The sequence below is a fragment of the Budorcas taxicolor genome, chromosome 11 (assembly GCF_023091745.1).
Source record: "Budorcas taxicolor isolate Tak-1 chromosome 11, Takin1.1, whole genome shotgun sequence".
NCBI classification, from domain to species: Eukaryota; Metazoa; Chordata; class Mammalia; order Artiodactyla; family Bovidae; genus Budorcas; species Budorcas taxicolor.
Genome location: NC_068920.1, coordinates 74854463 through 74876387, shown reverse-complemented (window position 1 = coordinate 74876387; position 21925 = coordinate 74854463). Strand labels below are relative to the sequence as shown.

The 21925-nt window shown below is 34.3% G+C and overlaps 1 protein-coding gene across 1 annotated transcript in view; it reads right to left on the bottom strand.

Annotated features, from left to right (window-relative positions):
• The window catches only part of BIRC6 (baculoviral IAP repeat containing 6), a 209564-nt gene that overhangs the window by 58940 nt on the left and 128699 nt on the right, over window positions 1-21925 (bottom strand). Inside the window, exons 55-63 of the mRNA XM_052649517.1 lie at window positions 20527-21307; window positions 18949-19092; window positions 18394-18523; window positions 15163-15294; window positions 14013-14180; window positions 11877-12050; window positions 10308-10504; window positions 4610-4910; window positions 2582-2799 (exon numbers count right to left, since the gene is read on the bottom strand). Coding sequence (XP_052505477.1) covers window positions 2582-2799; window positions 4610-4910; window positions 10308-10504; window positions 11877-12050; window positions 14013-14180; window positions 15163-15294; window positions 18394-18523; window positions 18949-19092; window positions 20527-21307 — 2245 coding nt within the window. The remainder of the gene's footprint in view (window positions 1-2581; window positions 2800-4609; window positions 4911-10307; window positions 10505-11876; window positions 12051-14012; window positions 14181-15162; window positions 15295-18393; window positions 18524-18948; window positions 19093-20526; window positions 21308-21925) is intronic.

The window sequence follows — 21925 nt, the reverse complement described above, 5'->3', positions numbered from 1 at the left end:
TAATTCTGTAATAAGAATCCTCCTTTAAAGAATTGTCATTAAAATATTTGCATTTAAGTATTAATTTCAGGGTACTTTGCAAGTATTTTAATAGGAACATTTTAAGAAAGAATATTATATACAAACAATACTTTCATAAATTGATCTGGAGAGTTGGATGAATCTATGACTGAATAATTCCATCTTTCACATTTTATAAAATAAACTGTTACCACTAGAATAATTAGGGTTATTGAAAAAAACAGCTATTTTATTTTTTAAAAGAACATTTCTAAATGTAAAGTATAACATATTTACAGAAAGAAAACAAAACAAGCATGTAAAGCTTAATGAACTGAAAACAACTTAACCATTCAGGTCAAGAATTAAACCACTGCACGCAAGAAATTGCCCTTGTTCCCTCACACCCTCATTCCTCTACAAAACTAATTATAATCCTGATCTTTCTACTCATGACTTCCATTCTTTTCTTTATAACTTTACCACATAAACATGAAACTCTACTCACTATAACTTATTTTTTTTATTTTTAACATTATATAAGTGGAATCATGATGCATATGTTCCTTTATATCCAGCTTGTTAGCTGTGATTATAAAACTCATCAGTTCTATTATATGCAGTTGGCTATAGCTGTTTACTTTCATTACCTTCTAGTATTCTATTACATAATAGACTACAGCTTATTTGCCCACTCTACTGTTTTTTACATTACTTATTGTATTAAATTCTGTTGTCTTTACATTATTACAAGTATGGTGGGACAAGTTTGAAATCTTACACACTGTGATTGATGTGTACTCAGTATTAAAGGTTTTCACTTGTACTTCTCTGGTAACTAAAGCAATAGATCACCCTTTCACATTTATTGAATATTTAGTTTGCCTATTCTGGTGAAGTACCCATTCAAGCTTTTCATCTGGTATTTTCTATCTCATTGTCGGCTTTTTCCTTTGGGAAACATTTTTAATAATTACATTTAATTATTTTTAATTGAAGGATAATTGCTTTACAATATTGTGTTGGTTTCTGTCAAACATCAATATGAATCAGCCATAGGTGTACATATGTCCCCTCCCTCTTAAACCTCTCTCCCACCTCCTTCCCCACCCCACTCTTCTAGGTTGTTACAGAAAACTGGTTTGAGTTCCTTTTGGAAATTTTGGAAGCTCTTTGAATATTCTGGATATAAGTCCTTTATCAGATATATACAAATATAGCCTCCCATTCTGTGGCTTGCCCTTTTACTCTCTTAAATTCTGGGACTGATTGATCATAAAGGTATCTCTTACTTTTTTTGGTAAAACAGCATTGTTGTATGTTGAACATACTATATACATTTAGATTCACCATCCAGTTAGAATTAACGTTTGCATTTAGAGCACAGTAGGGTCTAAAGATTTGTTTTTGTTCCATATGAATATAACTGACCCTATCACCATTTTGTTCCAGAGTCACCTCTGTCATAATATCAGAAAATTCTATACATGTAGATGTCTCTATTGTCTGCTGGGCTTCAATCTAACCTTCTGTAAATATCATAGGTTAACAGTTTAAAAATATGAGACTACTAGATACATTGTTCTTATTTGAAAATGTTCTGGCTATCCTTGACCCTTCGAGTTTCTGAATGAATTTTACAATCAGCTTGTCGATTTCCTCCAAAATAAACCTGGAGTTCCATTAAACTTAAGAATCAATTTGGTGGGACTTCCCTGGTCCAGTGGTTAAGACTCCATGCTCCCAATGCAGGGGCGATGGGTCCTGTCTCTAGTGAGGGAACTAAGATCCCACATGCTGCAAACTGAGCAAGAAAAAAAAAAAAGAAAAAGAATCAATTTGGGAAGAAATACTAACAAAATGTTGTATTTTCTACTTCATGAGAGGTAAACATGGACAGAGACTTCAGTTTATTAAAGTCTAATTAATAAGTATCTGTTTACAAAGTTTTATACATTTTATGATGAGAGGTCTTACATATATTTTTCATATTTATTTCTAGATATTTCCTATTTTTGATGCTATTCTAAAGGACATCTTTAAAAAGCTCTTTTTATGTTTGTTGCTGGTACACAGAAATGACTTATTTTTATACACTGAAACTGGAAATTATATCCTCATTAAACTCACTTATGCCATTATTTATTTTTGGAATTTCTATAAATACAATCAAATCATCTCAAAACAATCAGGGTCAATTTTTCTTTTTTTCTTGTCTTATTACACTGACTAGAACCTTACAGTACTGACTAGAACCTTCAAAAAGCAAAAGGGATCACAATATAAATTCAGTGTATCCTGGTAAATGGAAAAGATTTTTAAGCTATAACATCTTTTTTGTTTAAGTAGATGGATTAACTTAAGGCTTTCTGAAAGAGCCTAAAAAAGAAGAGAACAATTCATTTTATCCTCTTTTAAATAACCTTTTTGTTTATTTGTTTTAAAAAAAAAAATCAAAACAAAAAAAAAACCAAACTGTGCCCCTCAGCCTCTGAAATACTAATTACTTCAGAAAAAACTATGCCTATACTCCATGAATCTAACAATTTTTTATGATCTAAAGAATTAAAACTGAACCTACCTCTGTCTGATTGAGGCTAGAGTTTGGAACTCGTGGTGCATGGTGGCTCAGAGCAGACAGACAGACAAGAATGAGGTGGAGTGCCCCAATTTCCAAAGCCATCCTCCGGAGAAGCACACCATCATCAGTTGTCAAAGGCGTAGTGCTAAACAAGCTACGAAGGACATGGAAAGGAAGGGTTGGGAGCACATTGGCTGATGGAGATTGCAAGATATGACCTAGATTAAAAGAAGAGAACTCAAAATTAAAAAATATTTAAAACCACAATAATAAACAACACAGAAGCTCACAAATTTTTAATGACCATATAAAATTTTATATTTATTAAAAAGCCACAAAAAATACCGTGAAATTAAATACTTAATATTTAATAATAGTGTCCAAAAAGACATCAAATATATAAACTCCAAAAGAAAGTTGAAATATATGATACTTGTTACAGACTGTCAAAATTATTATAATCTAAAAATTTAAACCAAAAACTAAGAACTAAAAACACAGCATTAAAACTTCCTTAGAAGAGTATGAAAGTCTTGCTCTGGAAGTAGTTTCAACCATGAGTGCAAGAGTCAAACAATTTTGTTTTGTTTGCAATAAAGTTTTCTACTCTGTTCTAGCTACAGAGTGTTAAACGTAAAACAAACAAACAAAAAACACTTCTACATGAATGGCAGATGAAACAACCACTGCAAAAAGATATATCAAAATTATGCTTTGTAATAGACATTACTGTTTATTCTCTAGAAATAGTTTGAAATGGCCTAAAGACAATTCTTTTCCTTTTCAGTTTAGGGTTATATCGACTGTCTCATAGTAAGACTCCTCAATTACCATGGTTCTTACACTCTAGCTATGTAAAAAAATTAGCTCAAGCAATTAGAAATTTCTATTAAAATAAGTATACATAATTTTTATCTGAAAATAAACAACCAGGATGTATTTAGTATATAGACACTGTAATTTAGTAATAGTTATGAACACATTTAAAATTATGTCAACATTTTTGAAGAATTCCATCAACATGAAAACACACACAAAAAAGTACATACACAATACTTGGTAGCTTCCAAGTTAAAGGATTCATGAATAAATCCATGTGATTTTACTGGATTGTATGTACTTTGTTGTACAGGGCTTAACACTGCATACTCTCTAAACAGTATGTGAAAGACATCACCTCTAATCAAAACCATGTGATTTTAAAATGACATGAAAAAAAATTCTGATTCTCAAATGTAATGGTCATTCCCTAAAGAACTAGAGGTAAACCAAATGAAAAAAAACTTGCCAGGCTACCACCCTATGATATTTCTTTGTTTCCTTCTATTAAGAAAACTGTCAGCCCAATGGAAATAACCATCATAGCTTTCTGTTATTATTCTCTCTAATATCATTATATTATAAAATACATTATTATTATATTTTCTTCATTCTGTTCTCCTTCATCTAAATACTGTTACCAGATTCACAGAAAAATTCTTTAAAGATTCTCATCACATCACTACATCACTTAACATATTTTAATAAATCTTAATTGTTATTCACAATAAAATCTGAAGGTCTTAAGAAGCTTTTCCATGATCTGTTATCAATAACAGCTTTTTAAATGAGTTCTCTGTGCTGCTTTATGCAAATTTCATCTGCCCTCTCATATAACATGAGCACATCAACACCGCTCAAAGCAGTCTTTCTTTCTGAAATAACCATTCTCAGTCTACAACTGATGATTTCCTTCAAGAGCCCACTAAAAACTATAAGGCTATTTTATTCATAAGAAAATAATCTCACACTTGTAAGTCTCCATAATACTGTACTTCTCTCAAGGCTTTTTATAACTTGTTAAGTCTATATGTGTATAGACATTCCTCATTGCTATTACTGTAGCAATTAGCTACTTTATGGCAGGAAATAAATATTTTCTTCATCTTTAAAAGCCTCCAAAGATGAGCAGCAGTTTTGTAAGCACAACTGAATTAATTTCACACAACCCACCTACATTAAATTTTATTAGTAACATTCAACACTTACTTCCTTCTCCATCATCTGTCACTCCCAAAACCAAGCGAAGAAGGCACTGGGCGTGTTTTCTCTCTTTCAGGAGCACTTCAGCATAACCCGGAAGCCGAAGAAATAATCCAAAAGCAGCCAAAGAATGGGCAGGTATGGGAGACATGGTCTGTACTGCTGACTTGATAGGTGGAGGTTCAGCCGCAATGGTTTCTGGCGCTTCATAAACTAATTCCCCTGATTGTTCAATAGTCACCCATTCAAACTGATCACTATCCTTTGGTTTTTCCTGAGTGGTAGATGTTACAACTGGAGCACTCACCTAAAGTAAAAACAATTTTGTTTGGCTATCTGTATGTTTCAACATGAGATTCAAAGTAAAGGCTTGAATTCAAATGATCTCTTTAAAATATAAGAATATAAAAATCAATAAAGGATATATCGCTGAATCACTTTGGTGTACACCTGAAACTATAAAACACTGTTAATCAACTAAACTCAAATTTGAAATTAAGAAGTTTTTAAATCAATAAAAGGACATGTTTTTTAAAATGAGTTACACAATACCATGAGTATGGTGGTATGTGCCAAGTATTTCTACTCTAAAAGTTACTATTTTCTCCTTTGTAATTAGTTAAGTATCTGTAGACAGAGGTTTCTAGACTATGTAAATACCTTATTTCCCACTCAAGTTTGACCATTAGAGTTAGCATTTTTATAATGTTTGCAAGAAATAATAATTAGGGTAGCTGCCAAATGGTGTTTTCTAATTCTTTCATTATTTCTACATTTATTGGTTGGCAGTGAACTGTACACAAAAACATTTCCTTCTTCTTCATTCATTTATTAATTTAATTCAGTCATTTATTAATTTAATTATTAATTAATTCTAAAATTACTCTGCAAGTAATAATCTGTTACTATCATTTTTTCTCATGACCAAGTAGAATCAGGCTTGGTCAGTAGAACCCCCTTAAAGCAGACTTCTGTATCTAGGCTCATCTTATATATTCTCTGCCTGAATCTTAGAATTTTTCCAAGGGGCACTAATTTCATTTAGTGGAAATAATACTTTACACAGCAGATATGGGACACAGGTATGTACACACTGCCTAAGGCAGTCTGACTCCCTGCTCTATAAGTAAACAAATCTAGGAAACACATGTATAGACACATATATATGAGACCAGGCTTCCCAGGTGGCTCAGTGGGTGAAGAATTTGCCTGCAATGCAGGAGACACAGGAGACATGGGGCATGGCAACCACTCCAGTATTCTTGCCTGGAGAATCCCATGGTCAGGTGAGCCTGGTGGGCTACAGTCCATAGGGTCGGAAGGAGCTGGACATGACTGAGGCAACTGAGCATGCACACATATATGACTACATACATAGATAAGCTTTCTAGCCTGTACTCGTCCATGTGTCATGGTCATGAAAAACAAATACAACATAGTTGTTACAGGTTGAAGGAAACTAGAGACAACAAAATGCAATATATCAATATGATCCTGAATTGAATCTATGACCACAATCTTCCTCAAACCATGCCAAAGAAAGTGACCTTTTTTTCTTTTCCTTCTTCAGAACATTAGTGGGGCAACTGGCAAAATGTGAGTAACAGCTGTTCACCGACTTATTTTATTGTTAACCACAGGTAACATTTTCTTCTTTCTTTCCATGTCTGTCTATTTTTTAATTGTACATCATACATTATTGATGAGATGTTATAATAACTCTTGCTTTTATAATTAAGAGTTTAGTTTTATTTTAGAAAATGGTCAAATTACTAGTGGGTCAGTTTTATATTAGAAAATGGCTTAGCTTTGTATCAGAAAACAGTTAAATTACTGGTGGGTCAATCTTAAACTCATGGAGCTTTTATAAACTTATTAAAGTCTGTTGTAGTTTTACCATTATTTTTTAAGTGAGCCCCTGATTACCGGGATGTCATCTATACTCTTTAATGTGTGACTCATTTGAAATTTCAATAGAAAAGCTGAAGATTTTTACCTCTAACTTGGAAGGAATAGAAGTACAAATTCTGTCTCTTTTATGCGGGACAGACACTGACATGTCTGGACAGTTCGTTCAGACTTCCAGTTCTCTCTCAACAACCCTAAGTATTCAGGAGCCAGCTACAGTTGTGCAAAACTTCATGTGCAGAATTTGGAGTACCCCAACTATGGGTCCCTTCTTCCTGAATTTCCCCCCTTTTAATCTCCAGCCAGAATGGAAGAACCAAACTCCTCTATAGCTTTTGCATGAGTTCTATCATCTCACCCCACAGAGACTGAGGAGTCATCTCAGAAGATTAGTATTACCCAGTATGGTTTTATTCTCTTCATGTTTAAATCCTCTCCAACAGGTGCCTACTTTTGGTCCCTCTCAAGAGCCTTTAAACAATTGCTTTTTCTTTTTTCTTTTCTTTGAAAGATAAGTCTGTGCAGACTTAATATATAAGGAGAGTTCATCATAAACCTACTATTCTATATTACCAATTTACCTTTTATGGAAAGAGCAGTGGTGGTTGAGGGAAATGTCCAAAATCTTCTTCATTGGGTATAAAATTCTAGGATGGCAGACTTTTTTTTTTTACATTTCAAAGAAGTAATTCCCTGGCTCCCAAGGTGTCTGATGAAAGGTTAGTTGTCAGAATTATTGTTACTGTTTTGAAAGAAATGGGTTTACTGCTTTTTGGCCAGTTTTAAACTTTTCTCTTGTTTTTAAGTAGTTTATCTTAATGTTCTTAGGCATGAATATTCTACTTGGAGTTTAGGGGGCTTCTTGAATTTCAGATTGAGGTTTTTTATCAGTTTTGGAAATTTTTCTTCCTTTCAGTATTGTTTCTGTCCTTGTTTCAATTCACTCTTTTTCTGTGACCATAAATACACATCAGAATTTTTCACTTCTAGCTACATGTCCATATAGTTGTCATGTTCTTTTCATTCCTTACACATTCTATGCTTCAGTCTGGATTATTTCTTTTGACATAGATTCTCTACTACTAATTTTGTAATCTTTAAGTGTTTAATCTATTGAAAAACCCATCTAACAGTTCTTAATATGAAATATTAGATATTTCCAACCCATTCTACAGGACAGTATTGTCCTGATGCCAAAACCAGACAAAAACATCCTAAAAAGAGTACACACCAAAATCTGTATTCATTTCCTATATGCTTTGCTGTAACACATCACCACAAACTTACTGACTTAAAACAACATAAATGTATTATCTGCAAGATTTAGAGGTCAGAAATCTAAGAATCTTATGGAGCTGGAATCAAAGCTTTGGATCCTAAGTACCCAATGCTCTTTCTGGAGGCTCTCGGGGAGTGTCGGTTCGTTGTGTTTTCCAGCTACTAGAGACCACTCATATTCCTTGGCTTTCAGCTGCTCCATTTGAACCTCTGCTTTCATCATCACATCTCCCTCTTTGACTATGCTAGCACTGTCACACAACTTTCTTCATTCCTGGCTCAGGGCTAGATGGCTGAGGGGATCCATGACTGATCTCTTCACACAGCCCTGTGCGTGACTGACTACACTAGCATCTTGATTTTTCTGAGGCACCGGCAAACGCTGAAAGCCACATCCTTGGCTTTCTCTCCAGAGCATGCTCTTCTGATAGCAAATCTCTAATTTTAGCATCTTCTCTCAATTTATCTCTTTCCTCTCACATTTTACTATTAGTACCAAGAAGAAAACAGGTAATTTCACACTTAGGTTGGAAATTCAGCTGACTATTCATGTTCATCACTTACAAGTCCTGCTTTCCACATACAGGACACAAATACGCTAAGATTTCTATCACTAAAAGGGAATCTCCTTTCCTCCAGTTTCCTCATTTCCTACTAAACTACACCACTAGTACTTTTAACATCCATATTTATACCAACAATCTGCTTAACCCAATTTAAGGTATTCTCTATGATACATAGGTTCTCCCTATCATGATCCTCACTCTCTTCTGGGCCCTCACTGGACAAGGCTTTACCATCCGTATTTCTACTAATCATCTGTTCAAGGCAATTTATATCATGCTCCTCAAAATTCTTCCATGACAAATATTCAATTCTAAAATCACTTTCACTCTTTTAGCTATTTATTATAGCAGCACTTGGTCTCCAATCACTGTAATGAACCATACTGAATACTGAACTAGGAAAGTCATTTTCACTGAGCAACAATAATCTTGAGCATGTTGGAGTTTTTTCCATTTCAAACTTTTAGCTATATGATTACAATTTTTAGAAAGCAATAAAATTTTACTCATGTTTTTCTGTGACAGTCATCTTATATCCTGGTTATATTCAAAAATAAAAATACCGTAAGTTCTTTGAATAGAAGTAATAACCATTTATCTAAATAGGTATTATTGTGGGTTGAACTGTATCCTCCCGAAGATATGCTCAAGTCTTAACCCCCAGCACCTGTGAATGTGAACTTATTTGAAAGCAGGGTCTTTGCAGATGTAATCAATTAAGAGATGAGGTCATACTGGCTTAGGGTGGACCTCAAATCCAATGAACAGTGTTTTTATAAGGAGCGGGAGATACAGATACAGAAAAGGAAGACAGCCATGTAAAAAAGCAGGCAGAACTGGAGTGGTGTAGTTAGAGGGCAATGAATGCCTTTAACTGTCAGCAATAATCAGAAACTAAGAAGAGGTAAGGAAGGATTCTCCCCTAGAGCCTTCAACGTGAGCATGGCTCTGGTGACACCTTGATTTCAGACTTACAGCCTCCTGACCTGTAAGAAAAATTAAATTTCTGTTGTTTTAAGCCACCCAGTTTGTGGTACTTTGTTACAGCAGCCCTAGGAAACTAATACATACATAAACTTATACACACACATACACAAAGTAGATAAAATTACAGAGAATAATTTCCCTACCTCAATCAACAAAAATAAAGAACTTCCTATTTACAGCTTTCCATGCATCACACACTTCCTTCATTTAGTAAAAGGACATTTAAAGTACACCCCTCAATGACAGTAACATTAACAGACGGGGGAAGAAGTTAATGTTTTAAAAACAACCAAAATAGAAATGGCACTTAAAAAGAAATAAAAGTGAAGCAAAAAGACATAGACATAGTGTATTTGGGTAGAAGTATATACTACTATTTTACTCCCCTATTTTCTAGTAGTATCTATAATTAACATCACATCTTAAGAAGCATAGAAATAAAAACACTACAATGTGAAGACCTTGGCAAATCTGCTTGGTTTACAACATTTCTTTAGTAACAGACAACCAGTCCATCCTAAAGGAAATCAGTCCTGAATATTCATGGGAAGGACTGATGTTGAAGCTGAAACTCCAATACTCTGGCCACCTGATGGGAAGAGCTGACTCATTTGAAAAGACCCTGATGCTGGGAAAGATTGAGGGCAGGAGGAGAAGGGGACGACAGAGGATGAGATGGTTGGATAGCATCACCGACTCAATGGACATGAGGTCTGGGTAGACTCCAGGAGTTGGTGATGGACAGGAGGCCCGGTGTGCTGTAGCCCATGGTGTGGCAAAGAGTTGGACACAACTGAGCGACTGAACTGAATTCTTAGAAAGTTCCATATTGGCTGAGCTTTGAAAGATTTATACAATACTCAAAGACTTTAAGGGAAAGGGTCCTTCCAAAGGTTAAGTTAAACATAAACAAAAAAACAGGTCTTTGCCATGAATGATATAATTAATTGGGAATCTTATCTTACCTGTTGAATTACTTCTGGATATAGCATGGGTAATCTTTCTGCAATAAGAGCCAGTCCACCCATTCCTGCAAAAACTTGTAATGGTGACTGAATGGGACAGGTTTCAAGTAAAGATTCATCCAATATCCCATCCATACATTCATCACTTGGAGTGAGAGCCTCATCATCAGGACAACTACCAAGTAAATCTCCATGATCTAAAAGAATAATCACAAATAACAGCTAAAAGAGAGGATTTATTTTTATAATACTTTTTCATTTACAAAGCAGATGCTATTGTCATCTCTCTATTCAACAAAAGAGCATAATTATCCTGCTGTTCAGATTTAGTTATGTTAAAGCTAGATGCTACAAAAATATTTAAATAACTTCTGATGTTGCTCCCTATAGTTTTTTCACTACGTGGTCTAGTTAGGATCAGCATCATATTGAGAGCTTTTGAAATGTAGACTCTCAGGTCGTATTCTGGACCTACTGAATAGGAATCTGCAATTTTATAATGTCCTGTAGGTGATCTGCAAGCACATTGAAGTCTGAGAAGTATTATTCTTTAGGGCAAATAAGTAAAACATCAGAGACTTCAGAAAATATTAAATTACGTGCCTGTGATGCTCTAAAAGTATTCAACAGGAAAAACTGAATAGTGACAAAAAATTTTCTTACTGAAAACTGAAAATTATACCATATTGGTTAAATCTGAATCATTCACAGAGGAAAACCAAAAGCTTATGTTCACATACAACCAGATCCTATGAACATTAAAAGAGACAAATTATCCTGCTGAAAATTGGGACAAAGGAAATGTCTTAAAATTTACTATTAAAGAGCACAAAGGGCTAATAATTAAATACTGAATCAAGGGAAAAATTGAAGATAAATAAGATACCATACCTCACACTATGAAAATCATTGCTTAAATAGCATTTATAGTAGTGAAGTACTAGAATCAGAATGCTTCAACAACAGTGAAACAGACAAATTGTTACATCCATATAAAAATAGGAAGTAAAAATGCACATTTAGAAACATTTCATTGAATATATAAAAAGGTAAGAAACTGTATGATCCCACTTTTGAGAGAAAAAATGTTTATAAGCACAAAATATCACTCAGTATAAATTATCAGTAAATTGGAAATTCTAAATGAGGCCCACACTTTGATTATAAAATTATAAACAATTAACATGGCTCATTCAGAAATAATATTTTTTAAAAATTAGGAAGTCCCTGGCAGTCCAATGGTTAGGACTCCATGCTTTCACTGCTGAGGGCCCGAGTTCAATCTACGGTCGGGGAACTAAGATTCAACAAACTGAATGGTGTAGCCAAAGGGGGAAAAAAATTAAAGCATATGGGCCCATAAAAAATAAAGTGATGCTACAAAAGGAATTAACATTAATTTCCAACAGAAATAATGGCAATTTTCTATATTCACAAATAACTCAGTCATAAAGAAAAAAATGTATCTTTCAGGCTGATGTAATAAAATGTACATTAAGTAATCAGCTACAGAAATCCCTGCCTGCTCAGATTATAGACTGTAACTTAAAAGAAGTATTGTACACATACCTTTTTCTGGGTGCAGTCTTTTAAAAGAATCTGTTTTTGACAGACTTGGGTCTGTGATAACTCTGGATCCCAATTTAACAGTCAGATCTATTGAACGGTAACCTTGAGGAAGTTTTCGATCATACAGCAGAGTTAAAAGTTGAGCAAGCGTCATTTCAGCTGGCAACGGCTGGCCTAAAAATGACATAACTAAGTTAAAACTGGAATCCAAAAGGGAGACGTTTACTTGATTCAATTTATTCAATCACTTGATGCTTTTACTAAATTACAGGTTAAGAGTCTGATTCTGACACCAATTTCAAAACAATAGAAAAACAGCCAACAGAAAGTTTACAAAACTCAAATCTGTTTTTGACAAGTATAATCAATAATGTCTATACAAAGTAATGGACAGGGAGGCCTGGCATGCTGCAGTCCATGGGGTCACAAAGAGTCAGACACCACTAAGGGACTGAACTGAACTGATACAAAGTGTTAATTAGTTACTAACCAAATCCCACTAAGATCTTCTGAGCAATGATGAACAGGGAGAAAAACATTTTCCACAAATCTGGAGTTGGCAAATCTTTTCCAAAAAGGCTACATGATAACTATTTTAAGCTACAGAGGTCCTATGGTCTCTGCTGCAACTACTACCTCTACTGCAGCATGAAAACAGCTAAGGGCAATACACACATGAACGGGCACCGCTGTACTCCTATGCAAAGGTATTTTTAAATTAATTCATTTCAACTGGAGGATATAATTTCTTTACAATGTTGTGGCGGTTTTTGCCATACACTGACATGAATCATCCACGGGTGCACATGAGTGCCCCCGTCCTGAACCCTGCCTCCACCTCCCTCCCCATCCCATCCCTTTGGGTTGTCCCAGAGCACCAGCTCTGAGTGCCCTGCTTCATGCATCAAACTTATACTGGTCATTGATTTTACATATGGTAATATACATGTTTCAATGCTATTCTTTCAAATCATTCCACCCTCCCCTTCTCCCATATAGCCCTGAAGTCTGTTCTTTACACCTTTATCTCTTCTGCTGCCTTGTATACAGAATGGGTATAGCTGTACTCCTATGAAAATGTTTTTATAAAAAGAAACATCCAGTGTACCTGGCATACTTTACTGACTTCTGCTACAAGTCAACAATGCCTAAAGCTAAGAAGTAAAATCCAAAGTTAGTTGGCAGTTTGATTATAATGATACAGCACACACACACAGATAAAATGGCTATTATCTTGACAAAGGAAAGTATACTGGTCAAAGAATATGATTCAGGAAGAGAGGAAGCTTAACTATCAGGACTACATCTAAGGATTCCACTGCTAGAACTAGTTCTTTAAAATTAACCTCACATTATGTCCTATATAACTTGTTATAAATTAACTAAAATATTAATTTTACTGATCATTTTATAGCACATTCATAACAAAATTTAAGACACTAGTGCAAAACTGCAACATTATAATGTTTAAAAAGGGTATTAAATACTCAGCCATTAAAAAGAACACATTTGAATCAGTTCTAATGAGGTGGATGAAACGAGCCAATTATACGGAATGAAGTAAGCCAGAAAGAAAAACACCAATACAGTATACTAACACATATACATGGAATTTAGAAAGATGGTAATGATAACCCTGTATGCAAGACAGCAAAAGAGACACAGATGTATAGAACAGACTTTTGGACTCTGTGGGAGAGGGAGAGGGTGGGATGATTTGGGAGAATGGCATTGAAACGTATACTATCACGTAAGAAATGAATCGCCAGTCTAGGTTTGATACAGGATACAGGATGCTTGGGGCTGGTGCACTGGGATGACCCAGAGAGATGATATGGGGAAGGAGATGGGAGAGGGGTTCAGGATTGGGAACTCATGTACACCTGTGGCGGTTTCATGTCAATGTATGGCAAAACCAATACAGTATCGTAAAGTAAAAGAAAAAAAAAGGGTATTAAATAGGTTACTTGCTTTTTATTCTCACTTCTCTTGGAGAGATCTGTATGAATAAAGTCTCACCAAATTATTTATCTCATCAACAGCATCTGATTAAACATGATTTTGGTTATGACACGTGATTTATTCATTTGTAAGATTACTAAAATTTCTGATATGCTTTATCATTGTGAACATTACCAGCTAAGAGTTTATGGAATAGGTGAAACACAGGGACAGTAATTATTTTGCTGGCAGCATCTGCTCCTGAGGAAGCACTTCCTATTTTATCAGGCATTGTCCTCCCTCTCCTGGATGGCGGGCGAGGTGGCGTAGATGACACAGCACGTTTAGATTGGGATTTCAACCCTAAAACAAACAAACAGAAACTTTATATAGCCAACACACTAATGAAGTAAAAGTGTATTTCTACAATATATTACTAAAGCGCCAGGAACACCAAAAGACAGAAATATTTCTTTTCATGTAGTATCTAATCTCTTGATTCTATTTGTCATTTGATTCTATGTGTATTTGATTCTATTTATCATTTATTATACTTCATGAATAACTGGACATGATTTAGCAACTAAACAACCACAATGAATAACTGGACGCATGTGTAACTATTTTTCAAGAAAGTATCCATTAATTTCTGTATTCTCTGAAATACATGTAGATGAGCATCCATTTACTGGAAAGTAATGTTGTGCAAATATATACAGAAAAGCTTTTGTTCTTAATTTTTCTCTGAGAAACAACAGATTAAACCAATATATAGGTCTTCTATTTAAAAAGAAATGTAATCTAGGTTGAGCTTTCTCTTCTGAACTAAGAATTTTGTTAAGAAAAATATCCTCTAAGATTATCCCTTATCTTGACCAATTTTTCCCCTTCCTGCATCTAATATAGTAAAAACTCAGTTTTCAACCAATTTTCTTTTGAAGATTTCTATTTTCTAATTTTATAGAATGAGCACAATATCATAAGTGAAAACTCATGAATACTTTTTCAATTTGTATTTTTTATTAAAAAAAAAGCTACAGAAAAATTCTGTAAGACTTAGTGAACTTTTTAAAGAGTATAAGTCTCTGTACACTGTTAAGTTGAAATGTAGCATCTAAACTATTAATACATGTTCAGTATCTGATGAGATACAGTAAGCACAAAATAAGTTTAATAATTCCAATGCCAAAGAGTAACTGATTTGATACAATAATTGTGTATTTAATATTAAGACATCACTACACCAGCTTTTTACATTAATACTGTTTATTACATAAAATTCCTATACATACGTTACGCTTTATAGAAACCAACAAAGTCAAGATTATATATGAAAAAATCATACCTGAAGCAACAACAACACTGTAATTATCCTGAAATCCATTTTCTGCCTTAACTTTTTCTTTTTCTTCATGGTTTTTCTTTTCCTTGTCATCTTTTTGTTCACTGATTAGTTTAGCAGTGATACTTGGTGTATCTATAAAAAATTTTTGTGTAAAATACATTGATTCTCAAAAATCATTAAGAAGAGAAATAATAAATATCTTAGGGGACTTTACATAAGATTATATTGTAACTAACACAAAGGCAATGTAAATGGTCTGGAAAAAATATTATGAAGGAAAGTGTGACACATTCAATTTTCATTGCTTTTATCAATGAAAGGGATTCATCATTCTCCTTAGGCCAGGATACCTAGGAACTCCAATCTCTAGAAAATATTTTGTATTATAATAGTACTGCCTCTAGAGGCAGTACTAGTTTTTAAAACTATTATCAAGAACTTCTGTTTTAATTTAGGCACAGATCAATCTGCTTATCAGCTACATCTATATATTTCAGTCCTCACAACATGCATATCAAGGAAGAATATTATTTTCAAAATAAGGAAACAGTCTTAGCAAGGTTACTGATACAATCTGTAAAGGGCAATATGGAACTCAAGCTCAGGATTAATCCTAATATGCATTACATTAGACCTCTCCTGCTACAAATGGGAGTATAACCAAACAAATTTAAGGAACAGAGGTTGCTGGTTTTATTATTTTTATTTGGCTAGGAATCTTAGATAAAATCACATATTTTATAAGTACTTTCAAATGAATACCAAGGACTTTCACAGATAGTCATTATTCTGAATTAATATTTTCTTTGCTTTTGAATATGGCATGCTATTACAAATCATGAAATAAATGATGACCATACAATGATCTTATTTAACCACTAAGAAACTCAAAAAGTACAAGGGGAAAATGGGGGAAAAAAGAACAGACCTTCAGTGAGCTGTAAAACAACTTCAAGAGGCCTAATAAAATGTGTAATTAGAATCCCTAAAAGAGCAGAGTTATGGGAAGACAAATATATTTGAGAAACTAATAGGCAAAACATCCCCAAATCTGATAAAATTCATAAACACACAGATTTGCGTCAAAAAACTAAAAATCATAAGCAACATGAAGAAAACTACAAGGCATATTATCTGATGATAAAAATTGCTTAAAAACAATGATAGAAATTTTGAAAAACAACAAATAGAATCATTATTTGAAAGCAATACAGTTAAAAGCAACAGAAGCAGGTAAAGGGACCACTTGCATAATTTTGGATTCTTTGTTTTCAAGAATATTAGTAAAATACATATGTACATATTAATATATCATGAGATGTGACTAAAGAACACAAATACAGTTTAAAGACCAAAATACTGCTAACCAGAGGTTAAACCAGGCACTTAGAAGTTTCTGATATTTGCTAAGGATAACTCAGTTGAACTTTTTAGTAGGATACTGTTCTTCCACAGCCATCAGTTTTATTTTTAATTTTTAGATAATAAAGGGAGCTATTTTGCTCAATATTCTAAATGACAGAACAAGACATTTTAGAAAACAGTATTCATTTATGGTAAAGATAAATAAAAATGCTGAACTTCCAGTTATTCTGTACTATGTCTATACATTTCAATTAAGTTAAATGTTGACATCTCAAGAACTGAATTTCAGTACTCTTCTTCACTTCCTTCCTTCAATTAGAAATTTTTTCTTCATCATGTAAAAGGCACAATTTCAGAAAATTGAAATGTAGAAAAAAGTGTGTAAAATCAAATTTTCACAAAGTTTAGCTATAACAGGTAATGTGGAGGTTTTCAAATAAGAAAAAAATGTTAGACATTTATAATATATTCTAACACTTTACTGTGTAATATGTAAAATGTAGGAAAGTATTATAATATTATGCACACATTCATGTCTAAAACAGATAACAATCTTTTCTACTTTATTTTCTCTATGTGATCATATTCATTCATGTGGTTTACCTTAGCATCTATGTAAGTATGTTTGGTGTGCTTAGTCACTTAGTCGTGTCTGACTTTTTGAGACCCCATGGACTGCAGCCTGTCAGGCTTCTCTGTCCATGGGGATTCTCCAGGCCAGAATACTGGAGAGGGTTGCCATACCCTCCTCCAGGAGATCTTCCCAAAACAGGGATCGAACACAGGTCTCTTGCACTGCAGGCAGATTCTTTACCATCTGAGCCACCAGGGAAGCGCAAGAATACTGGTGTGGGTAACCTCTCCCTTCTCCAGGGTATCTTCCTGACTCAGGAATTGAACCAGGGTCTCCTGTATTGCAGGCGAATTCTTTACCAGCTGAGCTACCAGGGAAGCCCACATATGTATGGTAACAACTCCCCAGTCTCTTCAACTCAGTCTTTTATTTCAAATTTGGATTAATATTTCCAACTAATAAATAGATAACACCAGTTTTGGGGGAACTCCTAACTTCTTTCAGTTAACAGTGTTGCTCAAAGACTTAGAAACACACTGACTTATACTTAAATTGAAAACATTTAAATTTTCAGTTTGTTTTTTATTCTGACAATATACAAAATATCATAAATACTCTGAGAGGCAGAGTATGTGTCCTGCTCACTTTTACAACCCTAGGAGAAATTACTGTGCTTACACATAGCAGATACTCAATGAATTCATCATGACTACGATTTCAAAGCGGCAAAAAAAGTGAAACTCACCACAGTCAACCAGCATTCTACCCGCAAAATGCTTTTATTTCAGAAACTTATATCCTATTTAAAGGCATCAACTGACAGCTCTTGAAATACAGACAAGAAATCTAGGGGAAAAGTTCTGTCTTCCTCACTGTTATAAAGTCACCAGCCGATTCTACCTACTGACCATTCATTTATCCCCTAGATTTAGTAAATGTTTATTACTTAGAATGCTGTCATTCAACCTAATATACTGTGCAATTCATCTACTATAAAATAGCCTTATGGATTATCTCGAGAAAATTCCATCAACAGCTTCCCACAGCTTGTTGCCATTTCCAACTGCCAGTTCTGCCACTACTACACATGACATACGTAATAACAAAAGAATTACTGGTGCTGGAATGTATTATACATTTTGTACACAGCATCCGTGTTTTGAAATGTGAAACCATCTTGACCATTTCATGTCATTAAACAGTTCCTGAGTAAATGTAATAAAATTATAAAAATGATAAAATTCCTATATACATATAGCATAAAGAAAAATAAATATTTAAATCTGACTTGCCTGACACTCTGTCCAGAACTTCTGATAATGTTGTTGAGACTGGCAAATGAAGTGTTCGGAATTTGTGGCCTGCTCCATACATTGGATGCTGGATGACGTGGCTAGTAGCATTAATTCTCCCCTTGTACAGCTGGAAATCAAGAAATAAAGAAGAGATTTTTTGATACATATGTCATTATATAATAATTTCAAAAGCATAAAAGAATAAAAATTCAATAATGCATACAAAATATATGAGTTTATTTTCTGTATTTCTTCAAATGCAGCATGTCTGTCATGATTTGTTGGTCAAATTTTGCATTAGCACTGTTGTACCCAACAATCTGTCACTTTTCCTCCCAAATCAAATTATACTATTCATGGCAATTTACAACTAGGTTATTCCAGACAGAGAGTTAGCTGAGCTTTCTAAGTCCTATCATTAAGTATAAAAGCTATCATAGTTTCATTCTGCTATATTAGAAATTAGAGGTAACTGTAAGCTGATATGAAAACATGAAATATCTTTACACACAGTTCATCATTAAGATTTAATTTAATTGTTAAAATACTCACTGGACAGGGAGACTGAAGAAACATTGTCACTTTCTCATCCTCCAGCATCAGCTGCAAAAATAATCTACGTACAAACCCTGAAATATTGCCTGATGTTGGAAGGTTCCCTCTTTGAGGAGATGTCTGAAACAGTTCACAGAGAACCTGACAAAGTGAGAGATTTAAAAAGTTAAATGTGGCACTTCCAGCTTTTTACTTTAAAGAATAAAGAGGAAATTTTAAATGTGGATTAATGTTTCAATTCATCACATCAGCAATTAAAGAATACATTATTCCATCTTAAATGAATAAGAAGTAGACATGAAGTTAAAAGTGAATCAGAAATTTCTGTGGATAAGAGAAGTTACTAGTACAGGGTTTTCAAAAAATACCTGGCATAACCAACTTAATTTTAACTTCAATCAATATCTGAATGTGGTTACTATACAATAAAAATTCTGAAAAAATATATTAAAAATATAAAATAAAGCCTTAACAAGAATCTAAGAGAGGAAACTAGGACAGAAGACAATGGAACAGAAAAGTTTCACTACCCACAGGCAGAAACCAAATTTTCAAATACTCATATTTAAGGACTTAAACTGGTAATTTAAGCATTTCTTTCAAATTAGGCACATTAAGTAGATAGTTTCCCAATAATATAGCTGAGGCAATAAAGTATCTTCCTCTTCTAAAAGTTAAGTCATTCAGTAATTTTTAAAAATTATAATAGCTCATCACTTTAGATATTAATAGTTTAACCTGAATAAGCACTATTAAATAAGGGAGTACATGCTCGTTCCTATTTATTGGTGTCTACCATGTTTCAAAGGGTTGGACACAACTGAGCAACTGAACTGAACTGAACTGAACCATGTCTCAAACAAGCTCTATGCTAGTATACATAGCGTAGCAGGCTTGTTTACATTATAATCCTCTAAAAAAAAAAAAACCTTTTGAGAGGCAGGCATTACTATTTCCATTTTATAGTTTAAAACTTGTTGAAGATCACAACAGCTGGAACAAGCAAAATCTGGAAAAAAGGAACTACAATTATTTTAGAGATAATTCCAGCTTTCAAGATTCTTGGCCCCCAGACTCGATACAATAATCTTTGATACTTTGAATGTGATTTATCAAGAGTCTATCTGAAACCTACTCGAACGTCTGCTTCATCAGAAGCAAATCAACAGCTTTTAACAATCCAGTTACTACGAAATATAATGCCTTGATGCAGATAAGGCCTTCAACGGCCACCTTTTAAGTGGTCAATCTTGTTGCAAGAGCTGAAGCATTGTACTGGGGGTAGATTTTTTAAAAAGAGGAATGTTTGACCTTTAGCAAGAATCTTGAAGAGTCTGTCCATCATTCATCACAAAGAATAACTGACTTCTGTTAACAAGTGAAGAGAGGAGGGAAGAGATATCAGTACTTAATATTAATTGTGGTTTAAATTCAAATCTTTAAATGGACCCAACCAGAAACTTCATCACCTGGCCCTAATACATGCCACTTCCTGAACTAATTTCAAGAGTGTTATGTGACAGCACATTAAAATAATAAGACACCTGGAACAGAAGTCAGTTTTTCTTCTCTTACCTGGGCCATCAGCTTTTGATTATTAGGGTGACATGAAATGCACTGCAGAAAGAATGCAACAGTCGCATTCTCAATCGCTGTCCTCTGCTGAGCAGTCAATCCTGCTGTAGCAGCTGAGGAAAGAGAAGCTGATCTTGCACTGGCCTGTTGTGCACTTAGGCTGGGTCCTCCAGAGGTGGATCCAGAGTGACACAATAAAAACAGAAGTGCTGTCCATAGTGGATTGACTTCAGACCCACCCAGCCAGTCTTTCATAATATGGCTATTGCCAACTTCTGTCAAAAACCTAAGAATAGGAGCAACCAGGTCTGCTGTGATAGGCATCTTATTACACTGTTGTGGAACATGGTGCCGTCTCAGTTTGTCCTGGGAAGTATCTACTGATTGAACAATGCTTTCAGAGTAAGAAATGTGGTTAAAACAAAAACTAGCCAGACTCCTCACAAGAAGAGAAGGCAAACCCGAGTCCAGTAATTGTTTGATAGCTTCTGGAGATTGAGAAGAGGAAGCAAGGGTTGCCAAATGTGATTCAGTTAGGGCAAGAGGTGCTTGTGCATTTTTAGAGTCGTCTGTTAAAGAAGAACTGAGATCTTGCTTTTTGCTATCATCTGTCAGGGACAGTCCATGGTGACACTGCACTGGGGGAGGGGTAATGCCCATCCAGCCCATGAGCAAAGAAAAGTAACTTGGGTGTATGTGACACATCGAGCAGAGCAGACTGTCCACAGCTTTCTTCAAAACCATATTGCAGGGAAGAGACATGGACCAATTAAAAAGCAACCTAGGGAATAAAAGATACCATGTTAAAAGAAAATTTTTAGAAAGACCTCACTGTCCATTATTTCTACTAGAAATCACTCTGATGAAAAGTACATAGTCTAACATTCAGTATTACAACACTATAATGTCTCAACAAGATTGGTTCTGATAAACATCATTAAGTACTTCATTAGGCTGAAGTAAGACTTGCAAGATGAGCACAGAAAACTGAGATCTCTATCAAAATGGTTCTACCATTCTCTGTGTGACCTAAAAAATGACATACAGAAAATAATGAAAAAGTTATAGCAAAGAAGTGTTTAGATTGAATTTGACATGATTAATGGTTTTAATTCATATCTGCAAAATGACAACTATTAGTGAGCTTCACTAATAAGTCATGATTATGCCAACTAAAAGAAGCAAAAATGACAGACTAGAGAACAAAAGGCCAACCTTTTATGAGTCATAGAACTCTTCAGAAATAAATATTATATTTTGCCATAGACTTAAGAGTTATTAGGCAGTCAGCTCAATAAAGCCTTAACTGCATATGGTGAAGAAATGTGGGTTAAGTGGAAACTTCTAGTCAAAAGAACAATCATAGCTGTCTAGAAAGGATGAGAAACAAGCAACTGTA